This window comes from Callospermophilus lateralis, chromosome 15, assembly GCF_048772815.1.
Source record: "Callospermophilus lateralis isolate mCalLat2 chromosome 15, mCalLat2.hap1, whole genome shotgun sequence".
NCBI classification, from domain to species: Eukaryota; Metazoa; Chordata; class Mammalia; order Rodentia; family Sciuridae; genus Callospermophilus; species Callospermophilus lateralis.
In genome coordinates this window covers 78,423,961-78,450,026 of record NC_135319.1, presented here as the reverse complement: position 1 = coordinate 78,450,026, position 26,066 = coordinate 78,423,961, and the positions used below count along the sequence as shown (strand labels likewise).

The 26,066-nt window shown below is 50.0% G+C and overlaps 1 protein-coding gene across 2 annotated transcripts in view; it reads right to left on the bottom strand.

Annotated features, from left to right (window-relative positions):
* Positions 1-24,295, bottom strand: part of Casp7 (caspase 7) — a 31,147-nt gene extending 6,852 nt beyond the window's left edge. The window contains exons 1-4 of one of the 2 annotated variants that reach the window (XM_076834242.1): positions 24,168-24,295; positions 19,546-19,655; positions 2,572-2,708; positions 1,958-2,086 (exon numbers count right to left, since the gene is read on the bottom strand). In XM_076834242.1, coding sequence (XP_076690357.1) covers positions 1,958-2,086; positions 2,572-2,708; positions 19,546-19,655 — 376 coding nt within the window. In that variant the 5' untranslated portion in view covers positions 24,168-24,295. Of the gene's footprint in view, positions 1-1,957; positions 2,087-2,571; positions 2,709-19,545; positions 19,656-23,675; positions 23,751-24,167 lie in introns of those variants that run through there. The other variant, XM_076834243.1, reaches the window with a different exon arrangement.
* Between the last annotated feature and the right edge of the window lie 1,771 nt (positions 24,296-26,066).

The following is a 26,066-nucleotide window of genomic DNA, read 5'->3' as shown; positions in this document are numbered from 1 at the left end:
CTTAACCATTGATGCCTTGGTTTCCTTGTTTGTAAGTAGAGGTGGCAGAACCTGTTTAATCAGTTAATATTTGTCAAGTGGGCCTCATGCAGGCATTTGGCTAGAGAAAATAAAACGTTATGTCAATGAAATAAGCCAGTCATTAAAGGACCAATGCTGTGCAATTCTACTTTGACAAGGTACCAAGAGTAGTAAAGTGCACAGAGAGAAAGTAGAATGGCCGTGGCCAGAGGCTGCGGGGAAGGGGACATAGTGAGCTAGTGTTTAATAGGTTTGATGCTTCAGTTACGGAAGACGAAGAGAATTCTGGAGGTGGACGGTGGTGATGCTTGCAAGCAACGTGGACATGCTTAATGCCACTGCACTCCACACCTAAAGATGATTAAAATGGCAGCTTTTATCATGATACAAATTTTTCTCTGTGATCAGTGAGGGGGCGAAGGATGACATTTAACATTTCATGAGCACCTACTCTGTGCCGACACCTATCCAGGTACTTCACACAGACCGACTTATTACTCTCACTGGGCCCCATGCAGAAGGTCTCATTTTTCTTCTTTCACAGATGAAACATGGATGGAATCTCGCAGGGGTGCCACAGCACTGGCCACAGGGGGCACAAGCATCGGAGCCTGGGAGCCACGCTCCAATGGTGCTGCCAAGTCCTCTGCTTCATTGGTTCCAGAGAGCCGGTGTGGCCTCTGCTGTTCCCATCACTGAGTCACCTGTGCGAGGATCTGCCCGGTGACTTCTGTGTTAGTTTTGATAATAGAGGGACAAGGTGAAGGTGATGAATGTTGGAATTCTTAGCTTATTTTAAGATAAAATGAATCAGAACAGAGTTGGAAAGTGAGAGTTTCATCCTCCCTGGGACCCAGACCACACACAGTCAAGGAAAATCCCTGCTTTACTGTTTTGATAGGATGCGACGTGACATGCTCTGGGCTGGGGCAGAATTCACCTTTCCCAAGAACAGAAACCAACACCTGCCCTCGTGCCTATGGAGGCTATTATACTTGGCAAAGTTAATCCTCCAACCCCAGGAAACCAGCGGAGCTGGGAGCATGGTCCACGTTTCAGGAAAGTAAAGAGATGAGAAAGGTACAGTTGCCTGGCCCGGGGCACCCAGCTGTTGGCACTGGTACCAGACCCACAACGGAACTCTGGATTCCCAGGGTGTTCTATTACACGACCTACTAGGGCAGAGGAGTTCAAATTATAAGATTCAAGTTTGAAGAAATTAGAAAAAAGCCTAATTAAAACTGATGCCTAGTTAAAAAAAAAAAAAGAGGGTAGAGTCGACTTCTTTTCTAGACGCACAGCTAAGAAGAGCAGCAATGAATTGTCTACTCCCTCTGGGTCACTGTCAAATGAATCTGTACAACTTGATCTTCAAACAAGCCCCAAATTCCAGAGTAACCTAAGTGACATCCATTAGATGGTGTGGGACATAAAACACATTGGAAGACGGGCTGGGGTTTGGTTCCTTCATAATTTCCTCTTCAGTGTGTCTCTATCCCCACATTTATAAAATGAGCATGGTACTGCTGGGAGCCAACATGGCAGGGTTTGTGATAAAGATTTAGTGAAATGAAATCGTGGACGTGCTGCAGTTCTGAAGTACATGGGGATTATTATTCTCCATCTGCCACGGGGAAAAGTTTCCATCTCAACTCCATTCTGCACAGGGGGCTGTAGATTTCTTGCCTCCCTAGGAACCAGCACTTTGAAGCTACACCCGTTCTGTATGTTCACACCTGTTTCTCTTGTGAGAGCTTAATTAGGCTGCTTTTCCGGAGATACTCCAGTTTTCTGAAAGAGACCCGCCTCTGGCAGCACAGGCACAGAGTGGCCAGAGGAAGAATCATCCCCAGGCGGCAAACTCTCTGTGCTCCCGAGACCAGCGGACACGGCTCCTCTCCACACAGGAGGAAGGCAGAGGAGGGTGAGCGCTCACCTCGTTTCAGCAGATCCTGCATCTTGGCACAAGAGCAGTCATTATAGACGGTCACGTCAAAACCCAGGCTCCGGAAGCACTTGAAGAGGGCCTCAGCGTCTTTGTCGGTTCCGTTTCGGACGCACATACCTGTGGGAGTCAAGCGGAGGCCACCAATGAGCAGTGCTGGGTGCAAGGTACCACGGAGCCAGGTGCCCAGGGCAGCCAGTGGCAGCTCCAAAGTACATCCTCTGAGTACATAAAACAGCTTCCGAGGTCACGATTTCAAGAAGCAAATGAAATGAGGAGCAAATGCACAGGAGAGGGGACGCCTCCTGCCCTCTTCCTGTAGCTCTCAGCCCACTCAATGACAGACAGGCCCCTTGATTCCTAGCCTTGGTGGCCCTTGGTCAAAGTCCCTTATCAGCTAATGTACACAGTGGGACATTGGACTGCAAGTTCCTGGTTTCTCTGTATCCCTGCCCGCGCCGCCCCCCCAAGAAGGTCACCTTTGGAGGAGAGTTGACTGAGACAGGACATGGGCACAGCATCACAGCATTTCTCTGTTGAATGTCTGACACAAACTAGAGAAAATGGAATGGAATGGGAGAGGGAACCCAGGCCACAGCACCCACCTGTCACTTTGTCGAAGTTCTTGTTGTTGATGATGATGCATTTGCCCACCTTCTCAAAATTCATGTTGTACTGATACGTCGGCACGCGGTCCCGGGGGATCCTGACAGATCGCGTGGAACCATTTTTATTCTTCTTACTGGGAAAAATATAAAACCAGTTAGGGGCTGCGGAAGAGTCATGGCCCTTTGTCACAGGGTGCAGACCTGTGGTGGACAGATGGCCCTGTTGAACTGTCATGTTTGAACGGGTTTCCTGGTAAATTCTGCTAGATGTCAGAGAAACGCAAATTAAAATCACAATGTGATCAGGACACACTCACCAGAATGGCTACCGTGTGAAAGAAACTGAGTGTTCAGCGTCTGGAATGATCACACTTTGCTGGGGGGACCTACTTTGTACTTCCACTATGCAAAACTGGCAGATTCCACTAACACTGAGCTCACACCCACCCGAGGACAGAGGGACTGCCTGGAGCGCAGACAGGTTTACCCAAAGGTTCCCAGCAATCGCCCCCAACAGGAAATAATCCATAGGCCCATTCACAGCAGAGTGTCTCAACTGCTGACCATTCATGCCGTGAAACAGACGCATGAGAAGGAACGGACCTTGACAACGTGGAGCAACGAGAACGAACCTCACAAATACAACGGTCGGTGAAGAGTCACACAGAAAAGGCACCCGCAGCGCTTAGAAAACTAACACCTGGGAGTGGACACCTGCAGATGGTTTTGCCCCGCAGTCGGAGGCTTAGGGACCAGAAGGGACCCAAGGACTGTCTCTCAAGTGTGTGACATGTTTTGTTCCCTGGTATAAGTGCTGGTTACATGCGTGTGTCAGAGAAAATTCACATGTGTGCTTTTCCATGTGGAAATGCTATAATATAGAAATTCATATTTAAAAAGAAAAAAGGGAACAGAGCTATTTAAAAAAGAAAGGAGGGCCTTTCTTATCTCCAGATGACTGGTGGTCTGGTCTGCCGAGTCTGGCATGCAGGTGTTGTGGTGGGAGCCCGAGCCATTCCCGGAGGGCAGGGGACCCACGCCAAGGGAGAGTGGGAAGCAGCCGTGCCAGTCTCCAGGCCAACACGAGCACCAGGAGGGGACAGACTTTCATCTGTTCCGAAAATCGCTGAATTCCCAACACACGGAACAAGGAGCGGCATGTAGGTGCTCAATGGATACTTCTGATGTGAACAGGCTGATTGACTGTATGGGTGTGGAAACCGAGGTCCACGGGAGGAGAGGGCTGTTCAGGCAGTGACGGGCAGCGTGGACCCTTGCCTGGCCTCCGACGTGCTCGTTGAGAAGTGAGACACTGCGCCTGAGGATCAGTCAGGACGACTCGCCATCCTGCTGCGGCGCTCTCACCCCGAGTGGAGGAGGCGAAGCAGGGGTGAAGCTGGCTCCTGGCCCACGGGCTCTCAGCACCTCTGAGGGGAAGAGGCCTTTCTCCCTCCCCTCCTGCCTGGGCCCGGATTCCTGATGGGCTGTGTGTCTCACGTCGGATTCCTTCCTGCTCTCTCTCCACTTGGATGGGACCTTGTCCTCCACTCGCCCGAGGTCCCATTTCTTCCGAGACGCCATTGTATTTTTAGAGAACATCCTGGATCCCTTCGCTTGCCTTCTCGGGGCTCCTCCCCCACCCCTCTGTGCTCAGCAATGCCAGCTTTGCTGCACACCACGTCCCCAGAAGGCAGCACCGCACCAAGGAGCGCTGGACGTGGGGTGGCAGAGCTGTGTCCACTCCCCTGTGTGACCTGGGCCAGGGAATCACTGCCCTTCAGAGCACCTACATCCTCTCCTATAAATGGATCTGGTCGCAGGCAGCAGGTGCAGCCCTCTGGAACCGTCACAAAGTTAGACAGGAGGTGTGGTGGCAGCAGGGGCTCCCTGTGAAGATCTTCCCCCTCCAGACACGAGCGTCAGCAAAGGGCTCTGTGGCTCTGTCCAAGGTCAAGCTCATGGGCAGGAGCAGGACTTCCTCATTTCCACCCCGCTGACGACGACGGACAGTGCTGGTGTGCGTGGGAACACACGCACGCACCGTCGATCACACGCACAAGCTTTGGTCCTCACAGATGACCTGGAGGTAGGTGGGTTGGAGGGTGAGGCCCACCTTACAGGCCATAATAACCATCAACCGGTCAGGGCCTGCTGCGGGTGAAAGCTCCCAGCTGTATTTTCTCATTGAATTCTGACAGCACCCCAAAGACAGAGGTGGGAGTCACCATAACCCCCACTTTAAGGATGAGCGGGGGAGGCCCGGGTGGTAAAGTAACTAGCTCGGGTGGGTGGGCACAGCAGGCCCAGCTCTGGGCAGTAGAACCTCAGAAATAAACATGGTGTGACGGTGCAGCTGCTCCTCACTGGCACCAGCCACCTACGGGCAGGCGCTTGAGTGACCTGATGCCGGTTCTGCATTTGCACAGACAGGAAAGTTGACGTTCAGGGCTGGCATGCCTCCCAGAGCGGGCTTTACTAGAGTGTTTTTCTTTGATCAAACCCTATCTTTGATAGGGAAATTCAGGACAGGACTTACTCTTCTCCTAGGTTACTCGGGGAAGTTGGTGTCTAAGCTGTGGCTTTTCTTATACCCGGCCCCTGACTGACTTAACCTTTCAACCAAAGGCAGCTTCAGGGTGGGCTTCATCCAGCATTCTCCTCAACCTTTCAAGAAAAGACCAGGGAGGGATAAAAGGGGAGAAAACTGAACAGCAAGATTCCTGGTCCCTGAAGGCCATTTAAAAACCCTAAAGGGATTAGCGAGTGTGGCCAGTGGAAGTCACGTGTCAGGCACTGGGACTTTTTTTTTTTTGAGAGAGAATTTTAATATTTATTTCTTAGTTATCGGTGGACACAACATCTTTGTACGTGGTGCTGAGAATCGAACCCGGGCCGCACTCATGCCAGGCGAGCACGCCACTGCTTGAGCCACATCCCCAGCCCCCTGCACTGGGACTTTGAAGAGATGAATTTCTACTTCTATAGTCTGAGATTCAGATCTACAGGACAACATCCAAGTAATAAACAAGCTGTGACTTTTTTAAAGGTGCCATCAGCTCATCCTCAGCAAAGAGCAAAATAAAACCAGCAAATGTCTTTTACAAGAAAAAACCAGGCTGGGTACAGGTTACACAAAAAATGAAAGGTCTCTGCTTCTATCACAATGGAAATAAAAAATTAGTTAATTTCTTAGTTACAAATTAATTTTGTGAAATTAATTAATTTTGGGGAATAAAGATACATACACATAGTTATGATGCGTACCTTAAAATGAAACATGCAGTGTAATTTTTAGCCCTGATAAATACCTCAAAAGTTCCCTTATCTCTCCTGCCCTCAAACTGAACTCTGATTTTTCAAAGTGAACTTGATATCTGCTTCCTCTTCCTGGATTTGAGTCAGTCAATGCTAATGTTTCTTTCTAACCCAAACAGCTTTTCCTTAAACTCAGGTCTTCCCAGACTACAGAGGTGCGTTACAGTGTGATTATCAGTTCAGTCTGATGGGATTTGTGTTCCTAAGAAGAGCCAGGTTTGGGGGACCAAGCCAGAGCGGTGATCGCCACAGCAGTACCTGGAGAGACCCGCTGACAAGGAGGACCCAGGCAAAGAGAGGGAGACCAAAGTCCCCTGCAGACAGACGCATTCTGCAGGAATGAGCCTCCGAGATTAGTCCCCCTCCTGATAGCTCCCAGATGTGTGTGGGGGGGGCACCTTCTCTCCAGGGGATGATCCACCCCAACTCTCCAAGTCTCCCTTCAAGACTGTGGCAAGAGCCACCCTATTGACAGAAAGTGATCTCCCACAGAGGTCCCTTGACCCCATGGCCATTTCTGAGTGTCCCAAGGATTCCTGATCTCTAGGCTGGGTCATTTCTCTTGCCTGGGAATTTGAAAGTGGAATTGAGGAAAAGAACCAGTTTCTCTCAAAGGACTAACACGAGAATTGCTGGTGGCCACGCTTCACCATGTGACCTGAGGAAGCCAGAGGACAGGTTGGCAAAGACCAAGGTCTCTGTGACGGTGTCCCCTGGGGCTGCGCTCCCCTGCACAGGCTCAGCCCTGTGGGCAGCTCCTGGAGGCTCACAGGGCAAGGGGGACCCCGAAAAGCCCTATAGGTCACGCACGCCCTGCTGAGCCGTCTCTGAGCACCACCACCCCAGTTCACAGGGCATCTTGCTGCTGGCTCCCGCAGGACCCTGGGCGGCCCACATCACCTGGTCTGGCGGAGCCTGCCTGGTTCACTGATGTTTCCCAGCTTCTACAAGAGTGCTGCACACAGTAGGTACTCAGTAATATTTCGAAAAGGAATGAAGACAAAATAAAATAGAGCAAGGCCCCGCCTGCCGCCAACCAGTGACCCTCGGGCCAGCAGAGCATTCCAGAGGCATTAACTAGGTAGAGGAAAAGACTACAGAGAGGGAAGCTTTTCAGGGTGACCCCGGGCCGGGGGTTCTCTTGTGGAGTCCTTCTGAGGTGAGGTCCGGTCCTACCTGGAAGCCCTTTTGGAAGGCCAGGTTTTCCTCCCGCATCTCCCTGCCCCTCTCAATCCCAATCTCGCGCCTTCATGACAGGCCTCAATTCCATTATTCACCTAGGGACTCACTCCTCTGAGAGCCAGCAGAACAGCAGGAAGGTCCAGTCCGTGGCTGGACCACGTGGAGGGCGGGGGTGGGTCTTAAATCACCATCACACTCCTGCGAAGAAGGAGGCTGTGCTGATGTGGATGGGCTCCAGGGAGCAGTGCCCACCAGGGAGCAAGACTGAAGTGCAGACCCACGGGGCGCAGGCTGCCTGAGAGGGAAACTGAGAAGACAATAAAACCGTTTTCTTCAGTTGGCTCATATTTGCACAAAGAGCCTCCTGGAGGATGGTGTTGTGTCCCGTGCAGGACAGAGCACAGCTGGCCTCACCATAGCATCACTTCTCTGTGTGGACGCAGCCTCTCAGCCCTGCAGCTCTGGACCAGAACGTCAAACGTACCAAGCTGCAGTGCGCAGGCCCTCTGGGGGGCGCCCTGGGCAGCAGCGTGGTGTCTTTAGGGCCGAGGGTGAGATTCATGACTCTGAAACCTGATAAGTTCACTCAGCTCAGACAGTAGGGCCCAGCACTGAGTCACAGCTACAGTAACACCATCACCAAAGGCTCCCAGGAGATGCCACCCCAGGCAACGCCATCCAAGAACATTTCTCATGTGTAACACATCGTTTGGGGTCCCCTGGGTGTGAGCAGAAATTCCCTCTGGGCTCAGTGAGCAGAGGCACGCCTTGTGTCCCGGTTCTAGCAGCTAAAAAGGAGTTAGCATCTGCCCAGAAATCAGCTGCTGGGGTCAGATTAACAACCGGGTGGGACAGAAGAAAGGGCCTGGGGGCTGGGGAACTGCGCTCCTTAACACTGCAAGAAGATGGCAGAGCTCTGCAGCGGGGCTCCGCAGGGTCTTGGGGAGGGGCCCAGGAGGAAATAAGCAGCTTTCAAAGGTCCAGATTAAAACCTTCTCCAGCCGGTCATCATCCCAGGCATACGACTTCCTACCCGTGGCTGTTCTTGTTGCCCAGTTTTATGAACTTCCTGCAGAAGACCTGGACATGCACGTCCTCTCCTAAATGGGACAAATGGGACACCGGGCAGAGGGACCTCCTCAGGGATTTCTTGGGTGGCGAACAAGCATCCTGGATGTTTTCGGGGACTCAGGCTTTACAACGTGCACAGACCGTCGTTATCCCTTGATTCTGCCCCGTACGGACCACACGGTAGAAAACTGGCCCTGGGGTTCTGATAAGCCAGATTCTACTGCTTCCCATTCTACCCATCAACCCTCTCCACTCTGCCTCAGCCAACTGTCTGCAGATAAACCTTGCCTTTCTCTTGGCCCCTTTTACTTTTGGAAGACTTTCTTCCCCAAGATCATTCTGCTAAGAAGAAACAAAGGGTTCTTGCTTTGGAAGCTGCTGTTGAATGCAAAGTCCACGATAAATCAGACCCGTGAATTCAAAGTTCAAAATCCTCTTAAAAGCTCAGGAGTCCTACAATTGGCTGCAGATTTTAAAAGAATAATAATAAATCTGGCCACTAAGTCATTGAGCTTAGCGCCGAACAGGCAAGATCACAACAAACCTGATATCCTGGTGGGATGATTAGAAAGTCACTGAAGTGTGCCCTAAAGTGCACTGGGAAGCCCATCCCTAGAACAGGTCCAAGAGACGGCCAGCCCCACAACCCTGTTTCTTGGGGTTGCTTCCTGGCCAACATGGACAAGTCCCTTTATCTTCACTTCCTGGGGGCGTGCGGGTGAGTGCAAACCTCTGCCAGGAACACAGATCGTGCCTGATCAGCTACCAGGAAGGAACCAGATTATCTCAACTTCTCAGGTCCAGAGCCAGTTCTTGCAACCTCTAATCTCGGTGCGAGGCCAGCATGGTACATTTTCACCACAACCAAGAGTCAAAAATTTACAATCAAGCTCTGCTGGGTTTTTAGATGAAAGGCCTCCTTGAAGAATCTCCAGCAGCTCATCCCCGTTAAAACACTACAGAATAAAAGTATTCTGACTGCCTGACAAGGAGGTGGCAAGCCTAAGAGAGCTCGCAGTGGAGTTTTTACAATCCCCTCTGGGTACCATCGCTGGAGTAGATAAATACAGGTCTTATCCTCTCCCAGATCCCCTGGGCTGCTCACAACCTGAATGCCCGCCTTTCTATGTTTGGAAGGGAAGAGAAGCTTGCAAACAGACTCCTGTTTGTTTCCTAAAGTGCCTCTGTGGACAGGACTCCCAGTAGCTGCTTCATGTTTGCAGACATTCTTCAGCAAACACTAAGCAGAGCTTGGGCCTGCGCCTCCCCAGGGCTCGGGTTTGCTAGCTACTCTGTCTAAATATTTGGGGGATGATTCATTCATGGCTTCCACAGAGGGCATCCCCGTGGTCTTAACACACCAAGGCCAGGGCGGAGCAGGGAGGAAAAGGAGGTGCAGGGCGGTACCTGGCGTCCCCATCGGGAAGGGGCCCCCTCTGCAGCAGAAGCAGACTTCGCCCTGCGACGACAGGGAGCGAGTTTCCCTCTTCTCTGTAATAATAAAAACTCAACATGCTCCGAGCTCCGCAGGGGACAGGAGACTGGCACCGGCTCCCGCGGGCCCTGAGGGCCTGCGACTGAATCAGCAGTGAACTGCACACTGGAGTTTTCCATAGGACCATTCAAACCCCCGGCTGGGAAGGTCACACTGGCCTCTCCCTTCTCTGCTGACCGGCAGAAACTGGCCGGCCTCCACCCTGCAGCAGCCCCCATCCCCGGACGCCTCCCCAGGGCAAAGGCAACTTTCTGAGAGCGCGGGGTCCAGGGGGAGGGGAACGCCTTCCGTGAACAGGCAGCCAGCAGAAAGGAGCCTTAAAAGTAAAACCCAGAACAGCGGCGGGAAGGCCGAGCAAGAGGCGGAGTGCCCGCAGAAGGCAGCATCCTGCAGCTCTGTGACATGACGAGCACGCACACGTGACCCACCGCTCAAGTGCCAAGTCGACTGAAGCCTGCACACGGCACGCACAGGCGTGGCAAGATCCGTGGAGAGGCACCCACAACAGGAAGTGAATGTGTGTTTTATCAAACAGTTCAAGTTCACCAGGCTGTTTTTTTCCCTCCTTCTAAAGGGAGTCAGACCAGGAACACCAGGGACATCAGGAGGCTCCAGCACACGCCCCGTGCCTTGACCTGCAGAAGCAGCGTGTAAACCCTTCCTGGGGTCCCGCGTGGAGGGGACAGCCCTGGGTCAATGAACTTTCCCATCTCGACCCCCAAGTGCGTGGAGGAAGACGCGGACACACAGGACCAGAGCACACACTCGGCCCCCAGTTTGAGATGCCTCTCCCAGGGTCTGGGTGGGGCCCGGCAGTCAATGCTAACTGCCGGCTGCTGTGGGGACGACCACCCTGCTCCCTGCAGCCCTCCCCACGCGAACTGAGCTCTGGGAGCAAGACAGAACTTGGCACTCTACGCTCTTCTCTGAAACTCAAGTTTGCAGAAACATACTGTAAGAGGGGTACATTAAACCTCTCTAAAACCCAGTGTAAGAGGCCGAGGAGAAGAACAGATCCCTTTCCCCCAAAGCGATTCACATCCATATTTCTTTCTCCCCCCAAAAGGGATGAGATCTCTCTCTCTCTCTCTCTGATGATAAAAATGTACAAAGAACTTTAAAAAGAAATCCAGGAGCAATAAAGGCTGGCATATTTTCAAATAGCTTAGGAGATGGAGCGGAAGACACGGGAGGTGTCTGTGGGTATAGAGGGCAGGCCCAGAGTTCACAACAGCCAAGGTGCCTGGGTCCACACCCTGGCGTCACCCCACCCTTCCTTTCTCTTTCTGAGTGGCACACAAACTCGCCAGCACAGGCCCTCGCCAGACGCAGGGCCAGCGAGCACAGGGCAGAATCCCGCGAGGCTTAGAACATGTTTCTCCCTTGGGATCCCCGGCCTTGCGCACTGCGGAGGCCACAGTCCTGTTCTCGTGCGGCTTTTCTAGTACTGGACTTAACCACTCTCTACTAACAGCATTTAAATTTCTATCATTGTACGTTCTGGTTTGGATGGATGTGGTGGGTCCCGCCAAAACTCAGGTTGAAGCTGAACTGCCAGTGTCGCGGCATTGAGAGGCAGTGGGGCCTTCAAGACGTGACTGTCATGGACACACTGCCCTCACCAAGGCATCAGTGTTGCTCTCCAGGGTCAGGTGGTTCTAACGCTCCCCTCTCTTTTGTAGATGCCCACTTGCTCTTCTGTTTCCTGTCACAGAGTTGAAGCAACACAAATCCCTCACGAGAAGCCAAACAGAAGCTGGTGCCATGTGCTTGGGCTTCCCAGCCTCCAGAACTGTGGGCCAAAATAAACCTCTGTTCTTTATAAATCATCCAGACTCAGGCATTCTGCTATAGCAACAGGAAGTGGACTAAGACACTCTGAAAATCTGATGATTTACCTCCTTTTCTCACTCTTTTCTTTTCATCTTGATTTTTTTTTCCCCCTTTCTGGAAGAGCTAGAACCCAAAATACCCAAAGAAATTCTCTCTGCATAGAGGACGCAGCCTCACAGTTCCTAACTCTGACCATGTTTCCTTTTAGTGGCACGTGGTTCACTACTCCTGAAACGTGCCCTATCGACCGGAGGGAGCGTCCCTGCTATCCTGCTGCAGCAGCTGTCCCTGTACCATCCCACAGCTGAAGTGAAGCAGAAAGTGTGCAGTGTGTATGAAGAATTGAATTTGCTGACCCACTTGGGTGGAAGCAAAAAACTGCTGTTGGTGGATTAATGTGGTTGAACAGCTCAATGCCACCACATTTGTGGGTGGCACTTGACATCAGGGTGTGAGCACTACACTCCAAGTTAAGTAAGCCTGTATCTTGGTACAGTCCTGCTGGGTGACTACAGACACATGACTTTACCTCTCTGGTCTTATTTTTGTTGCTCAAAACAGAAGGGAGTTAGGTATATAAGCTTTTAAGGAGTCTTCTAATTTTAACAATAGGATTCTGTGATTTCTTCCTCATTAGATACATTCTGGTTATTTTATTAGATTCTCACACCAATCCACTGGTGTGAGAATGGATATCCCGATGATGCAGATGAGGAAACTGATGCTGAGAAAAGTCACGTGACTTGCAGTAGGTCCTCAACTAGAGAGTGGGAGGCAGGACCAGGATCTGATCCCAGGTTGTCCACTTTGACTCCACCTCTCCTGTTATTTCACTTAGTTAGATAACACGGCTGCTTCAATATGGCACTAATATGACTCCGCAAATTTGGGAACAGACATCTACTATTCTTTTTATTTTGGAGCACAACTTCATTTCTCTGGTTGTACACAATGTAGAGACACACAATTTGTGCAGACATACATGCATCTACGGTAATGATGTCCTTTCTCATCCCACCATCTTACCTACCCCTCTACCCCCTCCCTAACTAAAATTCCTCCCTCCTTTCTTCCCATGCCCTGTCCCCCCATTATAGATCAGCATCCACTTATCAGCAAGAACATTTGGCCTTTGGTTTTCTGGGATCGGCTGACTTCACTTAGCATGTTCTCCAACTCCATCCATTTACCTATGCCATGATTTTATTCTCTCTTAATGCTGTGTAATATCCACGGTGTATACATACCACAGCTTCTGTATCCCTTTGTCTACTGATGGGCATCTGGGTTGGTGCCACAGTTTAGCCACTGAGACACCTACTAGTCCTGAAGGCTCAATGTGACATCTTCCTTTACTGAAAAGGAGATGCTCTGGGTGGATTTAAGGTTCCTCTGTCTTTAGGGGCCCAGACCTGCCCTCTCTCCGTCAGCAGCTGTCACAGCATAGCACTGGCCTCATGTGGAAGGAATTCTTTGAATGAGCTGAGGTCTGGCCTCTTTCCAGAGCACTGCTTCCTCTCTGAATGAAAAGGTAGCCACCTGATCATCTTATAATTACACAAATAACACATTTTAAAAACAGGAACCTGTTTACATACAACACGCCCTGGAGGAGAAGCCCAAGCTGCAGGCAGGAGAAAGAATTAGAACCGAGTGACATTTACTAAGCACCCTCCAGGGGACAGACTGGAAAACAAGGACCAGCCCATGTGACCCGAGCCTGTGCCTCGAAAACTCAGGGACTTGCTCACATTTGGGGAATAAGCCTTTGCTCCTGCCCTCTTTTGCTCCTGCCCTCCCTGTGGGGAGCTGGAAGGATCAACTTGTCAGCCTATCGGCAGGTCCCCCAGGGCCCCCCAGGCCAGAAATGTGAGACAGGGGACGGGAGATCTGTTTGCCACTTTGCTTTTATTTTCTTGAATTCTGACCCTGAGCATGGCCCAGAGAGGAGCAAGGTGCCCTCAGGGAGAACCTCTCCCAGGAGGGGCTTGGACTGCAAGGGCTCTTGGTGGCTCCTGTCATTAGTACCCAACTCCCCCGCCAGTGGCTTCCACTCACCTTCCCCAGCAGAGTCTGGGTCGGTGGCCTAGCCTGACCACCATTTCTGCCATGGCCCTGGGGCTCTGCCTGTCTCCTGGGACCCCCAGCACTGTTTCTCTGAGAAGTGCAGGTCCAGTTCCGGCTCCATACCTTACCCTCCCCTCCTAGCCTCCCCCAGCAACCAGGCTGTGTCCTAAAGAACCCTAGTTAATAGCTGCAGTCCCAGCCTGGGCATTCAATAAACACTTGACTTTATATCCAGTGCAGGGACTGCATGGCTCCTGGGGGTGGCAGGTCACCTGTGCTAGGTGCTCCAGGGTCACCTTTACATCAAGTGAGATCCTTCTTTGTAAGGTGCAGTGGCACATGCTGTAGTCCCACTGGCTCAGGGGGCTGAGGCAGGAGGATCATGAGTTCAAAGCCAGCCTCAGCAACTCAGTGTGGCCCTAAGCAACTCAGTAAGTCTCTAGATCTAAATAAATATGTTAAAAAAAAAAGATCCCTCTTCAAGGGCACTGACGACACAGGCCTTGAGCTAGAAACTGCGGCACATAATGAACTTAGACTGTACCCATACCTATTTCCCCTAAATAAATTTTTACCGATACAAACAATAATTTTAAACTATCTTGGGTAATTTTTATCTGTGTTTTCTAAATATCTTCAATAACCAGAGAATGAGGAACACATTTTTAATATATATATATATATATATAAATTTTAAGAAGAGTCAAGAGCAGCCTGGACCAGTCAGGGCCCCTGGAATGGAAATAAAACGATGCTGTCCTGCCACCTAGTGGCCGTGAGAAAAAAAGTCAAGACAGAGCCTGGAACTACCCAGGGCCAGAGTCCTACCCAGGCTTCTGGGCAAAGGGGGCTTCTTTTCATTTTTGAGAATCCTGCAAGGTTTCCAGGGGAGGCTGGGCGGGCTGTCTTGTTGATGAACTAGAAACAGGTGTGGGGCCCTGCTGCCTCCCTCCCTGTCTCCCCGACGGAGGTGCTGGGCATTCCGGGCCAGGGACTGGGACGGAATGAGAGGGAAGCCATCGGCCCCTAGCTGCAAGGAGCATCGGAGGAGCCAACCACACTCTGGTGGTGGGACACCTGGTGCCTCTCCAACTCCTAGATCTGAAGAAGTCACCAGCCCCTGAATGCCATCTCAGGTCGCCCCAGAATAAACAACCCGAGTTAGAATCCTGACATTGTCCAGGAGCCTGAAGTGACGCTGGACACCCACTCTGTGCCTCAGATCCCGATCTATGTCAATGACCAGAGGGCACGACTATTCTGTGACCCAGGTGCCACCTTTCCTCATCTCTCTTCTTCAGGCTCTCCTTCCACTTGGTCACAGAGTCCTGTTGCTTTTACCTACCCGGCACCTCTGGAGTCTGAGCGCCCTGCCTCACCTGCCCATCCCACTCGACCTGGACGGCTGTCCCAGCCTCCTGGTTTGCTGTCCATCTCCATAGATCCCCTCTCCACTGTAGCTCAGGGTTCCTGCATCACTTTTTTAAAGGCTGTGTTAGTCTGTTTTATGTTGCTGTGACAAAATACCTGAGAAAATCAACTTAAAAGAGGAAAGATTTATTCTGGCCTGCAGCTCATGCGCCTTTGGGGAACATAACAAAGACACAACTGATCAAATCACTCTACTGTTTAAACCCTTTAGTGACTTCCACTGTCCTCAGGATTGATTCTAAATCACTTGTTCCAAGGCCGCCTTCCCTCCACAAATGCAAGGGTTGGAAGGAAGGCTGGGCCACCATGACTCTGGCTCCCACTGCAGCCCTGGGGCCAACACAGAACCTGGGGCATAAAGGTGGCAACAGAGGCCCTGGGTGAGAGCTCAGTTTGAGAGGCAGGTGAATGCAGGTTCAAACCTGGGCTCAGCTGCTGGTCAACAATGGGACTTAGCTCAAGGGACTTACTTGCTCTCTGTCACTTCAAATAGTTCATGAATGAATGACATAATAAATTATTGACCCAAAAAGGGCATCTAGAGTGTTTAATTTTAAAGTTGCTGATACTTTCCTAGACAAAAAAATTACACCTTAATGAGGTTAAAAAAAATCGAATAACAACTCTAAATTCTCAGGGTATGTCATAAATCCTAATTGAGCAGTATTCAAACTGACTTCCTCCTGGTCATGTTATCACTTAACAGGTGGAGAGGGTCAGATGTCTAAAGGATGTAAACAAGCAACCAACATTTTGCCATCTGGGAGAATAAGACATTGAATTACCATCCACTGTAGCTCAATATTCTTTAATAATTCAACAAGCACGTCTTATGCTTCATGCAACTAAAATAAGCATTTCAGATTCAGAAAGTGGCATTTAATTTAAATATTTTGCAAAGATACTCGGGGCTTATTTTGATAATAAGAAACTTGATGTCAGACAAGTACAATGGACCAGAATGTAAGGACTGAGGGGGACAGAAATCACACCACAAATCACAACCACTTAGGCAAAGTAGGGTTTAGGCCAACGTCTTCAAACAGGGTACTCAGCGACTTTAGAAGGGGCTGCAGACACGGACACATCCTCAATTTCCATTTATATGTTTTTCTCCTAAAACTGGTCTGTCCGAAACACCACTACCTTTTTAAATTCACCCACCTCCATAGCATAGAAGAAGAACAGACTTTTGCACCCACCTGAACCTCTCTACATGCTGTCCAAACCTCCAGTCACCTAAGAAGGGACACATAAATATCCTAGAATCAGGCACCATGGTGGGGCTTCCTGTTACACAGGAGTCTGAGAAGAGTGAAGTACACACGGCATTACGGGTGTTCAGGGCTCCGCCTTGAGCTGTTACAAATTCACTTATGTATTGAAACACACACACACACACACACACACACACACACACCCCAGAATGGAGTGAAAGCAAAGCTGGCTCTTGTTTAATGACCTTGCTTCTTTCATCCCCTGATTGTTCCCCCAAATTTCATCAGTGTTGAACTAGAGTCTGTGAAATCAAAACCAGCACTGACTCCAGGAGGTAAATACAGGGCTGGGATTTATATCCTTTCCTTTCACCCTCCCCATCCATCTGTCCATCCATCCATCCGTCCATCCATCCACCCATCCATCCATCCATCTATCCATCCAAGAATTTGGATTTAGAATTCAGAAACAAGATGTTCGTATGTTCATCACAGGATGCCTAATCAGCATTTCTTGGACTGAAAAATGGAATCAGATCTTCCCTGATAGAAAGCAAGTCCAGTCAGGGTACCTGGGTGCAGAAGCTGGCTGTGCAGATGACATGGGGGGGGGGCAGTTCCATAAATGAGCAAGTTACGCTGACAGCTCCCAGGTCTTGACATTTGTTTTAAAAGGATAATGATAGATATTTACTAAAGCTACTTTAATAATCTTTTTTGTTGTTGTTGTTGAATGTTTTGAATTAAACAGGTTTGTCTCTACGTAAAAGGGGAGTGGGTTTAATAAACAACTGTTTGGGAAGTTTTGAGTGCATTCTGGGAGAACTTCCCAGAAACTGAAAACAGAACAATATCTCTAAAGATTGAATAACAAGCCCTTTGTAGGTCAGGTAATTTCCAATTCCTTATTTTCAACATAATTGAAAGGGACCCAAATCGAGTTGTCATTTTTGGCACAGAACTCAGAAGGAAGAATTAAGATACATTACTATAACAAAATTCCTACCCTCCCATGAACTCACTCATGATTTTTCACTACATGTAGCTCTAAAAATGAAAAATAGGAAAAAGACGAAATATCAAACTTGTTCTTATTCCAACAACTAGTATTATTTAAAGATTTATTTAGAAACTAATTTTAAAAGCCCACCCGCTTCATTAAAAGTTGAGAATGCATTGCAATTTCCATTCAGAATTATTTTGGAAAGGAATTACTTAAAAATATTAGTGATTTGTTAATATCTTTTTTTTTTAGATCAACTATGAATTAATAATGGCTTAAATAGTTAACAGTCTAGGATAGATTTCTTTTAACACTCACAATACCTGGAAAATGTCTTAAAATGAACACAGCCACACATAGGCACACATAAATACGTCAGGGATGTATTCTGTATTCTATTATATCAGAATAAAATGTAGGGGGATGAATTTTAAAAACAAAAAAACACCAGAGTTCAGGGGGAAACAAGAAACAACATAAAAACTCGCTGTTGAGAGAGTTGTCCATTTTTTTTAAATCTCTATAGATTTGGATCTCCCTGGATATATTTAAAGAAATATTTTTTATATCAATGTTTACACAGCCCATTCTTTTTCTTCATTTCTGGGGAGTTTAGCAAAGCTTTACAAAGACTTCTGAAATGTTGATTAAACAATTCCTGTTTCTCTTTTCACTTAGAGGCAACCTGCTTGACCCAAATCCTCAAAAACGATGGGAAAAGTAGAAGATATCATTCACAGCTACCTTAACAAAAAGTCTCTATGTCACTTTAAAATATACAAGGGACCAGGTAGTTTGGCAACATGACTCAGCACTTGAAGGCCGCTGCTCAGAGGAGCTTTCCTGAGGGGTGGGTAAGCCTAGACCAACTTACCTCCCGGCTTTTGAAAGTTCCCAGGGGTTGGGGCTATATTTTTCAAGTATTTCACTGGATATTCTTCTCTTTTGGTACGACCACTGAGCCACATCTCCAGCCCTATTTCGTAGTTTATTTAGAGACAGGGTCTCACTGAGTTGCTTAGTGCCTCGATGTTGCTGAGGCTGGCTTGGAACCCAAGATCCTCCTGCCTCAGCCTCCCCAGCTGGTGGGATTTCAGGTGTGCACCACCACACCCGGCCAAAGATCCATCCTTAACCACAGGTCTGAGCGACCTCAGTACCCTCTGCACTTGAAGGAGGCACTCTGCAGCTTCTCTCTGGCATCTCGCACGGCCATCACCATTCCTTGTTACCTGAGCACAGCACTGCAGTACCTCCACCCAGGGTGTGATCACCAACCTGGCCGCCAGGTCACTAACGGGAAGGTCAAGTGTGCAGACTCTGGACAAAGGGATGAGTCACACGTGGGATAGTGCGAGACTCCCTGGGACTGCTCAGAATGGCATGCAATTTAAAACCTATGAATGGTTTATTCTGGAATTTCCCACTTCATATTTTAGACACGATTAGCCATGTGTAATCAAAATCTCCAAAGGTAAAACCATGGATAAGGGTGTGGGTGGGGCTGCTGGACAAAGAAGCCAGGTGCTTCTGACCCACGATGGCTCCTGTTTCCTGTCAGGAAGCTCCGCTCGTGGCCCAGCCATGATCAAAGTGCAGGGTCTCTCCATGTTCCTGCAGCCCTGCTCCTAAATGGACGCACACAGGGGAAGGTTCAAGTAGCTGCACTGGAACCTTCTAGAGTCTCATCTCAGCTGCACCACTGATTGGCTGTCATCAGAAAAGCAACGGTTAAACCTCCTAGTGCCTCAGTTTCCTTATCTGTTAAATGGTGGGGACAACAGAACTGTCCCTGGGACCATGTGGCCTGGGTAAAACACCACCAAGCCAGCACACGAGAGTTTAACAAAGAAAACTATTATTAGTCGTAAATGTACAATTTAGAATTTTGAAAGTGGGCTCAAGGAAGGAAGAGATGGGAACAGTCATCCAGAACATGCACTGTCCTCCAGGGCACCAGGCAGGAAGTTGTCCCCCAGCACCGCCGTCCCTTGGCTCCTGGGCCCTGCCTTTGAGTCCATTCCCAACCGGCAGCAGCAGCCCCAGTTCCGCCCTGCAGGTGCCTGCATGTCACCTCTGATGAGAACAGCCCCTCATTCTTGGGAACTTCCCCCAGACACAAGGCTACAGAGCAGGAGACCCCTATACCTTGGTCCCCCAACTCCTGAGACAGGAGGGTGCACAAGGGACCCTGGTGTTGCGACATACAATCCACAAGATCCTATGCAAACCTCTAATGCACAGCATGAGCTTCCTTTCCTAAATGTCCCCTCCTCATGGGTGGGTGGAGATGGCAGAGGGTGGCAGGCTCAAGTGGCTGGGGATTCCTGATGAACTCAGCAAGGAAGGAAACTTACCGGAAGACGGATGAGACAAAGGAGGACCGGTCTGGCCTAGCATCCACGACGTCTGCCCTTGCAGAATCCCCGGCTCCCAGCTCCCCAGCGTGGTCCCCATCATCTGCCATCTGAGGGGGAAAAAAAACAAAAAAAACCAGGCAATTGGTATTCAGTGGCATTGCTGGCCTTGTGATGTTTTTAAATGATACTCACTAGGTGACACTGTTTCCAATTAAGCCTAGGGGTGAGCAGTTTGCATATTTAAGCTCCAGAATGACTACACCAGTGCCAAGTCTATTCCAGGCCTCATTCCAGAGACACAGCAAAGAGCAGCAAAGGACTCAAAGCCCTGCCTTGCCCACAGGAAGACTCTCAGCCTTCACAGCGTCTGTTCACTGTCCAGTGCATACAGTCAATCATGGGAGGTTTCTATCAACCGGGACCTTCACCACAATTCCTGGCAGGTCATAGCGTGCTCATCCTTTGCCTGTTGTGGCTCAAACACAGTTCAAGAACACCAGCACCTGGAAGCCACCAAGTCCTCTGTTTCTGATGATTTTACAGTGCTCTACCAAGAGGGATTTCTATCAGATCACTTTCCTGTTCAGGAATTGTCAAGAGATCTGCAGTGTCCGCAAGCTTAGCTCTTAGCCTGTCTCCTTGGGCTTTAAGGGCTTTCCTGACCTACGGCCTGCCACCCGTTTTCGCGAATATAGAGAGTTCCTGTGGAAAGCAGCCCAGCGGGTTCACTGGCATTATCTGTGACTGTTTTCTCGGCAGGCAGAGTGGAGTCACTATGGTCCACAGAGCCAAAAATATTTACTACCTGGCTGTTTACCCCGTGCTCATACCTTCCAAAGCCCTTGTCTTGGTCTTGCTGATTTGCACTCTGCTAATAGCCTGGGTCCGAAGGGCAATATAATTTCATTGTCAAAGGCATCTGGCACACAGAAGGTGCTTATTAAATGGATATGGAGTGGAAGTTTGGAAGAAACGAATCCCCCAGGGAAAAGAATTAGTTGAGGACAATGCTCTCCCCTTCCAAGGCTGGCTTGGATGGCTGGAAGACAAGAAGACATCATTCTACAGAACATTTTGTGCTCCAGAGCACAAGTAATGACTTCTGGAGGTGGGGAGAAGGAATCCAGCTCAGAGAGGGATGTCCACAGAGGCCAAGTGACGGCCTGCTGGCCTGGAGCTCCAAGTGTCATTGTGAGCTACCTTCTGGCTGACCTGAGAGTCAGCTGGGCAGTGTCGAGGGCGGTGAGACTTTAGAAGGTGATGGGGTATTGATGGTGGTGAGATTTCATGGACACCCATACTATCCACAAACTTAAGAAGTGTATATTAAATACACACAATTTTTCCACATCAGTTATACCATAAAAAAGTATTTTGTTTTGTTTTTTAAGAAAATCCCTCAAGCCAAAATATCTCTTAAAAAAAATCAAACATTTATATTTAATATTATCAGGAAAGCTGAGAATCTTGGAGACTCCCTGACTCCCTGTTACTCATTCAGTGAATACCTTCTGGGAGTCCAAAGCCCCAGGCCTGGTCTAGGAGTCAGGGACACACCTGTGAGCAGGGGGACCCTGTCCTGCCATGTTGAAGGACAGACATCAATGACAGATGGCTCAAATGTTGACCTGCAACTGTGGTAGGTACAGGAAGGCAAGCGCTGAGTGGCCACACAGTGGTAAGCCAACTAGGAGTGAGGGAAAGTTCTCCAGGGACTGAGATCTGAAAGGGGAAGCGGAGGGCAGGGCAGGGGGCACAGGCAGAGGGAGCTCTGTGCTCCTTAAACGGCTGTAGGTTCCATCCAGGAGCAAAGCTTAAAGTCCCCCCCCTTCCCAGCCTCAGGGAGAGGGCTTGGGACTCAGCTACAGAGAAGCAGAATTAGGCTGGGCGTTACAGCTCCGTGGCGGGAGCTTTCCCTCCACTCACTGGGCTAGGAGACCTTCTTTCTGAGGCCTAAGCATCACCTCTGGCTGACTCTGACCTCAGCTGAGGGTGGCGGGCCTTTCTGCTAACAACTTCAGTTAGTGGTGGACTGGACTCTTGAATCTGCAAGGCTCAGCATCAGTTCTTCCTCATTCTACCAGGCTGGGCTTGATTGCTGGAAACACCCAAAGGGCCCAAGGTGCGGTTCCTGACCTTGGTGGGGTTCTTCCCAGGCACGCCAACCCCTGGTTTTGACCCCTGGCTTCCTTTCATTCTCACCACCCACAGAGAAAACTCAGGCTGGGCTCAGTTCTGCGTGCTTCCTGGAGAGGGCGCACCTGGCACTACGTTCTCGTATCTGGCCCAGTTTCAGGGTCAAGGCTGCAAAGCGCAGACATTCAAGGAACACGGCTTCTTCCACTGTGAACCGGGTCTAATGTTTCTTTAAATGATTTAATAGACGGTACCTACTGCTAATGGCCTGGATGTGGTTTGTTCCCCAGGGGTTTACATGTTGGAAGACTGATCCCTAGAACGGGGACTATGAGAGGCAACAGAACTTTTAAGAGATGGAACCCTGCAGGAGGTTATTAGGTCTTGATGGAGGAGCCCACCCCTTGGAAGAGATTAAGGTAGCTCTTGTAGGAACCTTAGTTCATTCTCTAGAGAATGAGCCTGGCTATTCCCTGGCTGCTCTGGCTTCCTGTCTTACAACATGCTTTCTTTCTCTGGCATGTGCTCTTATCACTGTGGTGGCATTCATCATGAGGCCTTCACCAAAGGTGAGCTGATGCTGGGCTGGCATCATACCCTTGAACCTCCAGAACTGTGAGCTAAATACACCTCTCTTCATTATAAAGGGACAAATCTCAGGTATTCCATTATAGTAAAAAAAATTGACTAATACACATCCAAAGCACCAACAACGCCAGTTACATAAGTCTTAGTTGTTATTATTGCCATAACTCACCAGGACTGTACCTGTATGCAGATTGGGAGCACACCTTAGCCTTTTTTTTAATCACTGAAAGTTGGCAGGCACCCAATACATATTTCTTTATAGATTAACTGAATAAACTGCATATCAAACAACTGGACCAAAGGGACCCAGGAGGATGGTTAAGAGCCCAGGTGTGGCCACCAGCAGAACTGGGGTTGAATCAGCTCTTGTGTGTATCGGCCACAGAACCTTGGAACAAGTACTCAGCCTCTGAGCTTCAGCACCCTGGTCTGTAAAATGGGAAACGGAGATGCCTAAGTCTCAGGCAGCTATGAGGACTAAAGAGACAAGGCATGGCGCACGCTGAATATTTACAAATATTCTCCATTATCACCTCTGTCCCCAGGACTGAGAGAACACTCAATGTCAGACTCCACTGATATTTTAAAACAACACCCATATTTAAAACAGCTTTTGTGGAGACTGGAAAAAAAAAAAGATTCCTATAGCGATTTCTAAACAGGCTTAACAGGTGCGCACAAGTTGGGGCAACTGTACAGAGCTGGGTGGGGAATTACTCCCAGTTATTACGTGAACCGTTGTGTTTTTCCCCCCCTAGAAGTTGGGAAACTGACTAAATAGCAGCTGCTTTCCCTGCCAGGTGACATCACACAATCTGCATCCCACTTCTTGCCCCAATGAAGACATTCTTCCTAAAGGGTCCAAAGAGAAAAAGTCCTGGTGACCTCCTCACCTCCAATCTCTGGAGGGAGAAAGCTGGGCTCTGCCTGGCACTCAAGTGCTCCACTATGTCACCTGACATTCACACATTGCTAGGAGACAGGAAACTTGACCCTTGTCTTGCCTAAGAAACTTCAGAGAGGTTAAGTATGCTGTCCAAAGCCACACAGTTTGCATGTGGCAGAAAGTGGACTGTATACCTAGGCAATAGCAGCACGGAGGAGGAGGAGGGTCAGGCTGAGCAGACTCTGAAGGAGGAAACAGTCTGAGAGTACACAAAGATCAGGCCACGTCAACCAGCGCAGGAGTTCATGGGAAGAGGACTGGGAATAATCCACCCAAACCATCTACAAGCAATTTTACTTCCTTATAAATTGGAAAGCTGAATTCAAAGGTGAAAGGACGCAAGAGTCCACACATAGGGCCAAGTGTCACCTGGCTCTTTTTCACCCCCTCAAGATACCTCCAAGAGCCCTGCAGCAAAGGGTAGCCCAACAGTGAGCTGAGCGTCAGCATTCTTAACCTTGACAGAGGGCTGCTGGGCACCATCATCCCCTCCTGCATCCGCACAGCGACAATCCGCCCGGGATCGCTGCGATTCCACCTAACAGACGAGGCACGGAGAGGGCCAAGGTCCCACGGCCGGAAACCTGCGGCGTGGGAACTGGAACCCAGACCAGTCTGACCAGGGAGCCCTCCCTCCTTCCCTTCCAAGCCACCCCTCCTTCCCCGCCCCATCCCGAATGCAGCGTCCCCAGGCCCCAGGCTCTAGGAGAAAAGGGACGGGAAGCTCAGCAAAGCCAGCAGGAGGGGGCGTGGAGAGTGCTCTCCCTCTCCCCAGACTCGGCGCCCGCGGTCTGGGCCACTCCGCACGAGAAAACCGGTTCCCACAGCGCGGCGGGCGGAGCGAGGGGACCCGGGCGGGAGGGGGGAGAAGGGCAGGGCGGCGGGCGGCGGCAGGAAGCGCGCGGCGGAAGGGCTGCGGAGCGCGAGCGGCGGCGGGGGCTGCGGTTACCGTTCCCACGGCGGCCAGAACCTGCAGCGGTCTCGTCCCACGGCTGCTAGGATCTGGGGCCGCTTTCGCGAAAGCGAAAGTAAAAGTTCCAAGTTTTAGGGGGCGGAGCCGCCCAGACAGGACGCGGAACCGGGCCCGGCCGCGGGCCAGGCCGCGTGCGCCGCGCCTGGGACGGTGCGCTGCGCCAAGTTGGCGGAGGACGGCCCCTCGTCGCGCTAACAGCTCTGGCACAGCGCGTAGCGCAGTCGACCACCCGCAAAGTGGCCCCGACCACCATGCGCACTGTCCTGGGAGGTCGCCCTCTGCAAAGCTGGCCGCGCGGGAGAGCGCGCCCTGCGACTGTGGTCCCGCGCCATCCCCCGCCCCGCGCCGTCTCGGGCCAACTTGGCCGCACGCACCGGAAAGCGTGCCGGACGAAGTTTGCAGACTTCTAAAGGATCCCGCCGCGTGCGCAGTTCCCCGGAAAGCACATTCTGCAAAGTCACCCGCGCTCAAATTGACTCGCAGCGATGGGGACTCTGTCTTGTCACCCCCTCCTACCCTGCCTCCAGTCTGTACCTCTACCAGGGCCTTTGCACCAACTTGAAGGCTCAGTTCCCAAAGCCGGAGGGCTCCTCTCCTGGCCAGACCCTTGACCCCAGCATGTGCAGTTCGCATCCCCAGGGGCTCTGCGCCTCATAGGATGTTGTTACCTTCCCCCAAGACCGAGCCCCTGGGCCAGCTGCGAGGTCGCTTCCACTCGTGAGGGCGCCCTCCTTCCCGCGGACGCTTTTCTCTCCAGCAAGTTAGCACCTCGCAATCCAGACAGTTTGCCTAGATATTGTTCAAGAAGTGTTTACGGAGCGCCCCCAAGTGCCAGCAGTGGGTGTGTGACCGTGAGTTAGCCCAATGCAGAGAGGTTGACTTCCACCCAGACCCTCCAACACACGCCCTCTTTCCCCTTTTGGTTGACATCAGGCAATAACCTCAGCTGATTTTGCTTGCCGGCTCTCTCTTCCTTGTGCCTGAAACGTCAGTATTATCTCTAAAATTTCACCAGGTAAGATCACTTGGTTTCAAGAAAGACTGGAGTAAGAGTAAGGGAATAATTATAATTGATCAACTCCTGTACATTCCTAAATTCCCACATATTTTTAATAGGCACTTAACATGATTCCTAATACAGGTGCCTGAGTTCTTATTTAATACCAGTGTTCCTGAAGTTTTGGAGGTAAACCATTTTAGATACTAAGATAATTTTATTTAAAAAAAATTGGTTGTGAATCATTTGAAAAATGAAGGATCCTGTTGATAAAGCAGGTAAGTTTCTCTGATGTATGTAACTTGCAAAGCTAGGATGTTGGAGGGTTTTCTGAAATACAGTGAAACTATGCTAGGAGTGAGAAGGCCACATAACAATCTCTGCTCATTTGATAATGAGCAATCAGGCAGAGAAGCTGCCCACACTCGAGCTTGCTAGTGGCAGAACCAGGATCATGATGCCTAGAAAAACAGTGAATTTTCCACCCCCAAGAAAGCTGCACCATAAGTGTTACATTGCATTGGCCACCAGGAATTCATAGCTGGTTCAAATGGAGAGGTGGCTTGAAAGGGGAACTTTTCTAACCCCCCGGTACTTTATTGTGGGTAGGTGTGTGAAACTCCAGTGTTATTGTTCTCAGGCTGGATTATCACAGTATCAGTAAGCAAAGTCACAGAAAGTTGGAAGGGAAGAAACCATTTTGAATGTTTCCTTAAGTGTACTGACATTTTGAATCCACACAATACTGTCTTCTGAATATACCTCCTCGGTGTCTCCAGCCTTGGACCATATCATTTTTAACAATTTATTTAATTTTTTTTCTTTTGTTGTGCTGAGATGAAACCCAAGTCTTGGTCCTAAGCACTCTTCCCCTGAGC